Source organism: Camellia sinensis, chromosome 1, assembly GCF_055761805.1.
Source record: "Camellia sinensis isolate YWXY chromosome 1, ASM5576180v1, whole genome shotgun sequence".
NCBI lineage: Eukaryota > Viridiplantae > Streptophyta > Magnoliopsida > Ericales > Theaceae > Camellia > Camellia sinensis.
Window position 1 is genome coordinate 134,127,969 of NC_138961.1, and position 8,515 is coordinate 134,136,483.

General features: G+C 42.8%; 1 protein-coding gene and 1 long non-coding RNA gene across 2 annotated transcripts; both read left to right on the forward strand.

The window, feature by feature from the left end:
- The first annotated feature begins 291 nt into the window (after nucleotides 1–291).
- On the forward strand, nucleotides 292–882 carry LOC145820011 (uncharacterized). Its single transcript, XM_082914267.1, has one exon. The coding sequence runs from the start codon at nucleotides 292–294 to the stop codon at nucleotides 880–882; it is 591 nt and encodes a 196-aa protein (XP_082770393.1).
- Nucleotides 883–1,090: 208 nt separating this feature from the next.
- On the forward strand, nucleotides 1,091–1,872 carry LOC145789966 (uncharacterized). The gene is made up of 3 exons (XR_014328517.1): nucleotides 1,091–1,174; nucleotides 1,256–1,449; nucleotides 1,545–1,872. It is a non-coding gene; the product is annotated as an uncharacterized LOC145789966 (long non-coding RNA).
- Nucleotides 1,873–8,515: the final 6,643 nt, after the last annotated feature.

Here is an 8,515-nt window from a genome sequence, read left to right on the forward strand (position 1 = left end):
GATAATGGAGCAAATTATAAAGCAGCTGGAGAACTTGTAAATGCTACTTACAAATTTATAAATTGGTCTCCATGTGCAGCTCAGTGCTTGAACTTAATCTTAAGTGAAATTTCCAAGATGAATCATGTGCATGAGCTTGCTATTAACGCATCAAAGGTGACAAGGTACATATACAACCGTTCATGGTTGTTAGCTCGGTTGAGAAAGAAGAAGAGTTAGACTGAAATTGTGCGCCCAGGAGCAACGCACTTTGCCACTACTTTCCTTGCATTGCATAGTATTTATGAGCATATGCATGATTTGCAAGCTTTGGTGACAAGTAAGGAGTTTGCAAGTTCAAGGTTTGCCAAAGAGAAGAAAGGAAAGGATGCCATTGATATCATTTTAGATAAACAATTTTGGAAGGATTGCTTCATCATTGTTAAGATTGTTGAGCCACTTATGTGTCTATTGCGTATTGTTGATGGAGATGAGAAACCGTCCATGGGATATGTTTATGAAGGCATGTATAGGGCAATCAAAGGTATTAAAGATATTTTCAACAGAAATAAGAGGTTGTATAGGCCTTACACAACAATCATTAAAACTCGTTGGGATAATCAATTGCGAAACAATATACATGCGGCTGCTTATTGGTTGAACCCAACTTTTCAATATGATCAAGCTTCATTTTGCAAAAAGCCAGAGGTTATGAATAGTGTACTTGATGTGATTGAAACTAAAGCCACATCAAGTAAAACAAAGCTCATGAATGAACTTAGATTGTTTCGAGATCGACAAGATAGTTTTGGAAGAGAGCTTGCCATTATTACATCAAAGAAAACACAACCTGGTAATCTCTCTCTTTTTTTAATAGTAATTATCATTATTATATGCTTTTGATTAGAATATTTTATCTCATTTATCTATTTCTTGTTTCTTTTTATTTTTTATTTTTTATAATATCTTTCTTTCTTTCTTGATAATAAGATGAATGGTGGAAGATGTTTGGACACAGTACTCCAAATTTGCAAAAGTTAGCCATTCGAATTCTTAGTCAAACTAGCAGCTCTTCTGGGTGTGCAAGGAATTGGAGCGCCTTTGAACGAATACATACAAAGAAGAGGAATAGACTAGAACATCATAGGCTTAATGATCTCGTGTATGTTCATTACAACTTGCGATAGAAGAATAGGTAAATTAATCTCTCTCATATAGTAACTAATGGATTCTTTATTTTATTCGTTTATTTAGTCTTACAATTGAATTAATATAGGAAGTATTACAAAACAAGGAATTATGATCCCATTGACATTGAAAGCATTGACAAAACCGAGTTTTGGATTATTGAAGAAGAAAGACTAGAACAAGAGGAGCCTCCATTGCTTGATTATGATGAGCTTGAAAAAATGCTTTATGAAGAAGATGAGTCTCCACGATATAAGAAGCAATGTCATGGTCTACGAGATGGTTAGAAAATAATGTTTCATCATTAAGCAACATTTTTTTTTATTATCTATCATTATCAAAATGATAGCTTAATGATTTTATTTTAACTATTGTAGATGATGTTGAGGATGATATGGAGGTAGAACTTCTTGGAGATGATATCGACTTGGGATCTTTTGGTGACGTGAACATTGATAATAGATCAAACAATCCGAGCTCTAGTGCAAATGCGAGTGAGAATGATGATGATGATTGGCTAAATTATCGTCCCTAGGAGATTTAGGCAAAAATCAAAGATTGTTTGTGATGTTATGTTGTGTTGTCTGTAAACTTTGGACTTAGTTTTGTCTTTTTTGTAACTTATGTTTTATGGATTGCTTTAGTTGGATGCTTTCATAATTTTTATTGCTATGGTTGTTGTTTTTAATGGCTAAATTTTCATCTTTAATTTTATTTGTTGTTAGTATGTGAAGTGTTATGGCTTATATTCAGGAATTTTTTTTTTAAGTATAGAAAAACATCACTAAAAATATTTACGAATTTTTTTGAAAAAAAATGAAAATTTAATATTTAAATTATTAATTTATATTTTTTAAAAAATTATTTATGACATAATTATGACGTCACGGTTCGATCCGGTTCAACCCACCGGTTGAACCGATGACCCGTCCACCCGATCATTTTTCCGATTCGCTCACCGGTCCAGTTTTTAAAACCTTGAGTCCAAGCACGGGAAACGAGAGACGTTTCATACTTAAAGTGATGAAACATGCCTTAATCTCTGGTCGCCGACGCTCTTGATCATACATGATAGAGTTTTAGACTTTATGTGTTCACTTGTGCATTCATTTTCATATTGAATTGTGCAACTTCACCTCTCGGCCATCATGCATTGAAATGCGCGATTGGTGGCCCGAGGGTCGAGAACCTACACTCCCTTGAGTTCATGACATGATACAGAGGGTGGTTGTGCATACATATCTTGCAAATACATTGCCATGCCCTTTCTTGCTCTCTGTTACAGAAAATTGGAGTCTGGTAGCAACAACTGGTCGACCAGCCAGAAAAAGTAGCTAGCCGATCACTTTTCTTGGTTTTCAACAACAAAAAGTGGTCGGTAGGGGTCTGGAGAGACCAAAAGTGGTCGGCCACCCTCCCACTGGATTCCCAAGGTGGATTTTCATCTTCCTGGAGCTTGGTGCAAGTTTCTGAAAACAGAGGCAAATCAGGGCATCGCATTGATTTCCGAACAAGGTGACCGGACATGCATGCATTCCTCTACCTCTGAGGCTCCTGATTTATTGCTTTCCTTCGCTACCATGCTTAGATAGCTAGGTTTTGCTTTGGTCTATACCTTTAATAGTTAATGCGTTAGCTATTCAATTTGTTCTGTAATAATTAGTTAACTAGGATTAGTTAATTAATTTGTTGTGTAATAATTAGTTTAATTCGCTTAGATTAGCTAGTTAGCTCCTTATTCGGTCTCTCCCTCGAGAGGGCCAATTGTTGTAATAAGCATGCGTGTGGGTGATGTATGTCTTCCAACCCCCATTTCTTTCTCCCTTTTACTTTACCGCTTACGATGGTTAGTTTTAGGGCATATTTCATTTAGCATACCTTATGCTTGCATGTTTGCATCCATTCGTCTGTATTGAATGCACCGGGCTCGGCGCATCATGCTCACTGCATTGTATTTCAATTCCAATTTGAATACGTGTACCAAGTTGCATCTCACATGACATACTTAGGATAGCCGAGCCTATCTTAATTGCATTTTTGCATGTGTTGCATTAGCCATTTAACATGAACTAGGATCATGCATTGATTTCTAACTAGTTCTTTGTTTTGGCTCGGAGTACACTGTGAGTGTTTACGCTTTAGCATACTACATGTGTGTTAATGTTGCCATGAAAACATGCTTGCCATGAGGCTATTTGCTTACATGATTAACTGTCTGAATGCGTGTGGGTGAAGGTTAGATTACTTGAATTGGGACAATTCATTGAAATCCGCATTTTAGCCTACTCGCGAGTAGAAAACTTCAAACCATTTTCCAAACAAACGGATATACGATGCTTGGTTTCAAATTAGAAATTAGGCGATCTAGTCTATACTTGTTTGCTGTGCGCATCACATAGTAAGATTAGCTAATTAACCGGAATAAGAGCACATGTGTTTTCAAAAAAAAGATATCATGCTTAGTACAGGCCGATCTTTGATCGGGCGAGCGAGGGTGCTCATTAAATGACCTTCCCCAATCGTACCCAAGTTCCCGAGCCGAGGCAACTTTGGTGATGACGGACACGTGGCTTTAGGCACGAGTTAGGGTTTCCTAAATTCCCCCAAAATAAAATATTTAGGCGGTGACTCTGTATCTAGCAAAGCAGTCCATGTTTGGCACTTCTTTATAAAAATCAGTTTTCCAAAACGATTTTCCGAATTTGGACTCTTTGGTGATTTATCGGTCTCACATCGCACATTGTGAGATTAAATTCAGAACCGTGACATTTGAGTCCGAACATGTGGTAAGCCCAAATTAACGAAACGGGATTCTTCCAGGGGCGTTCGGGGCGCGTCTATAGTTTATGGCGACTCTATTAGGGAAATAGAAAACTTGACTCGAACTCATGATATTGTGTTTTGTTCATACTTATGTGTTTCTTTGCATTGCATTTGCATTGGTGTGCCTAGGACACCGTGTTTGCCGTATGCTATTCCTGATTGGTTTGCCAGAGACTCGCTTTGAGAAGCGTGCCATAAAGCTGACCGGTTACGGGCTCTGCCACGACGGGAACACAAACCCCGATTTTTATCGGGGCACCCTTTTTGACCATTCGACCTAGTGCATATTCGAAATCCATAGTGACTATTCCAAACTAGGACAAGTTGCTTTCCCGATTATAGGTTGTTTGAAACCGCTGTGTGCATAGTGAAACCCTAGCTCCTGACAAAATAGGACAGGAAAACCCTACCCCAATATAGGGGTGTTTTGGCTCTCACTTGCTTGCTACTTGTTGTAAGAGTATGTCTCTACAGGTTGCACGTATCAGTTTGCAAGTCTGGGTATCAGGCCTGAGGGCATCAGTATTTTGAGAATCAGTTATATCTGCGAGTATCAGATTCAGTTTTGGGGCAGCTATTTGGGCAACAGTGATCAGTGTTTGAGAACAGTGTACTTCAGCTCGTAAATATCAACTGTGTGTTGTGTTTATTTAAAGCCGTTATGCTGTCCGTTTTTCTGATTGTTTATTTATTTATTATTCTTTATTTATCTTTTTGCAAGGTAGTTTAGCACAATTGCATCTGACCAGGCAGATATTCCCCGAGCACTCTGGGTTGGAGGTCGAAGACTCAATCGATCCAGGAATTTGATAGACGGACAAGCAGTGTTTATTTCTTTACCCCTGGTTGCTAGGCGGAGGTCAAGAAGGCGCAGTGTATCAGTACAAAGGTTATCAGATCAGTGGTTTTTGAACAGTCAGGCTGAGGTCTTAGTTCCTACTACAGAGTTAGATATACCAATTGTCCAGTCCAATCCAGACAATATGGCAGGTTTGAAAGCGATGATGCGCTAGCTCCGGGAAAGTATGAAAACCATGCAGCAGGATGCTGCCTGTTAGGCAGAAGTATCTGCACGTCAAGTCGAGGTAGTAACCCAATAGGTAGATTTAATTGCCAGACTACAGCAGCAAACCAGAGCATCTGCTTCACACACACCTCCTACCCCAACCAGAGTTCCAATACTCGGGGAGATGCCAAATGTCCAGGAAAATACGGACGTTCCGACAGGGCCAGCTCCGCCCCCAGTCCTACTCCATCTATCTAAAACACCCACCAACCTAGTGGATTCGCCGTTTGAGTTTGAGGTAAATCCAACGGCGTTAAAAGTAAGAAAGCTAGAAAAACTTTTCAAGAAGTCTCAAGGTGTGAAATCCATTCCAGATATAGAGGATGGGTATACCGACTCGGCCGTGACGCTGCCAAATCCGTGACGCTGCCAAATCGATTTAAAATGCCACACATCGACCGCTTTGATGGATCTGGGGATCCCATGGTACACCTGCGGTTGTTTTCAGATATCCTTAGGCCGATAGGCCTTTCCAAATTGTAGAAGCTTTCTTTGTTCGGCCGAACCCTGTCGGGTGTAGCAGCCATTTGGTACGCAAAATTGGAAGACTCTGTTAAGAGGAGTTAGGAGGAGATGGTTGAGGCCTTCATAGCTCAATATTCTTATAATACACAGATCGAGGTCACAACTCGCGATCTCGAGACTACCAAGCAAGAACCGAAGGAGAGCTTCTCCGACTTCGTAACCCGTTGGAGGGCCAAGGCCTCAATGATGACCATCAGGCCCGTTGACAAGGATCAAATTCGGATGGTTGTGCGCAACCTCCAACCCAAGCTCATCCAGAAGATGATAGTTCTTCCCCTCTCCACCTTTGCAGACCTACATGAGATTGGGGTGCAGATTGAGGATGCAATGAAACAAGGTCTGATTGACCCTGAAAGAGAGCAGCAGCCCAAGAGGGCATTCAACCGCAGTACAAATGTAGGCACAAGCAATGCTGCAGTTGGCAGATCTTCAGATGTAGGAATGGTCACCACCACCCCTCCCAAAACCCTTGTGGCTACACCCCTTACCGGTATGTCCGAAAGTAGCTCGCAGGCAGCTAAATATGCCCCCAGAGGCCAAAGAACCTTTACCCCACTATACATGCCCCTGTCCAAAGCTTTGGGGGTTTTGATCAAGAAAGGGCACTTGAAGCCCCTAGAACCGCGGCCATTGCCAAATACGATTCCTCCCTCTCATAACCCGGCAAAGTACTGTGCCTAACACCAACAACATGGTCACGAAACCGACCAATGTTTTCGATTACGTCATGACATTCAGGACCTCATCGACAACAGGGTGATTATGCCTCCGGAGAAACCAAATGTCACAACCAACCCCCTCCTACCACATAACCAAGCTCCACCTCCCAAACGCATTAACCTAATCCAAACTGGGGTTGTGTCATACGACCCTAGCATATATATCACCCCTTCTCACTTACCCAAGCCGGAGGTGCTCATTCCAGAAAGCACGGATTTGTGCATAATGAGCACCTTCCAAACCCAACCCGAGTCGGTGGTGGTGGCCATCTAAGATAGAACAGGGATCACTTTGGAAACAGAGAAGAATGAGGATTTAGAGCCTGAGGGGTCTGTGAGATTTGAGTACAACCCGAGCGGTTATATCACACCAACGGATCAACCTAAGCCAGAAATAAAATTGCCAGTGGAGGCAGAGATCAATGTAGTTAGGGAAGATGAACCTAATAAAGGGCTAGATGACCTAGCAGAATTGGAAGAGGATATCGCCAACCTTCAATTCTTCAACGAATAGGATACAGGGGACGTGATTGTCAACTGGTTTGATTTAGATGGGTCAACAGAAGCTACCGGGTGGCTCAGTGATGAGCCGGATGCTATTGAACAACTTCAGCCAGACCAGGGGCAATCAGGGGTTGGAATATCATCAGCAATGGCTGGAATGGCCGAGAATCAGGAGCAACCGCCGGAGAGCACCGGTGTTAAGAATTTTGCTCAGGTTCAGAACAGTTTGAGTATAGAGGATGTTGAACAGCAGGCTGCACTGAAACAGTTTGAGCAAGAGAAGATCGAAGATCTGGAGAGAGTTAGAAAGGCCAAAGCCCCTGTGGGGACTAAATGTGCTGTGAGTACGGGAACAGAATGTGCAGTGGGCACAGGAACAGTTGTAATAGAACCAAATAGTTGTTTGTCGATGGCCGACGGAATGTGGTGGGAGGACGACGACCTATGTCTCGCCCACACTGACGAAGATTGGGGGAACAACCAACCGGATGATACCTGGTATCTTGGAGAGGTGGACCACATGACCAGGAGTGGGTGGTACTTCAAGTCCCCACACCCAGATTAACCAGAGGCATCCGGGAAAGACAGGGAGGCAGAGAAACAGAAAGAAAAGTTATTCGAAGAGGAGGCTGTGCTGAAACAGTTGAAGAAGATACAAACAGACTTCTCTATCTGGGGACTGCTTATGGTTTCAAAAGTATACAGACAAGCTGTCCTTTCTGCAATGGACAAAGCCAAACTTTCAATTGACACCACGCCTGAATAGCTGTTAGGGTTGGTTTTTCCTGGAGGAACTTCCCCGATGTTAACCTTTACTGATAAGGAACTGTCGCCCGAGGGCGCAAACCATAACAAACCCCTTTACATCTCTGTGGAATGTAAAGACAAGTGGATACCGGTGGTTCTTGTCGACACAGGATCCGCCATTAACATGTGCCCGTCAAGGACAACATATGCAATCGGATTAAATCCTGCAGACTTTGTACCCACTACCCAGGTGATTCGGGCATACGACAACACTAGCAGAGAAGTGATGGGGACTGTGCAAATTCAGACTAAGGTCAGTCCAGGACAACACGATATTGACTTCCATGTCTTGGACGTTCCTGCAACCTTTAATCTACTCTAGGGGCGACCGTGGCTGCACCAGGTGAAGGCAGTCTCTTCCACCCTCCATCAGATGTTGAAATACCCCTATGGGAAGGGAGTGGCCATTGTTTTTGGGAATTCGTCAATCCATCCACCGCCAGAGGTGTCTACGCCAGTATTGGAGATTGAACATGGCGCGAAAGATGTGTTCCTGTCAAGGTTCACCCTAGTCGAGGCCCAGGTTGTACAGAACATTCTGGCTATTGATGAGGGGCTCTATGTCAACGCACAATCAGTGTATCTCATGAACAAGTTACAGCGCATCCCCGAGATGGGATTAGGGCGCAGTAGCCGAAAAAGCGTTGCAACATCGGCCAGAGTGCCGCATAACCCACATACCTTTGGTCTAGGTTATCTGCCTACCAAGGAGGACTGGGTGAGGAAAAGTAAAGAAATGGCCGGAAGGGCCAGAGCTAAGAAGATGGGAAGGCATTTTGAGTTGATCCACCGACCAATCCGGGGTACCCTAAACGGACTCTTTGTCCGGGAGGGGGAGGACTTCCCGTTCTGCGGCTTCCTAGAGCCATGGTTGAATACAGAGAGGTGGCGCTTGCCGAGATTT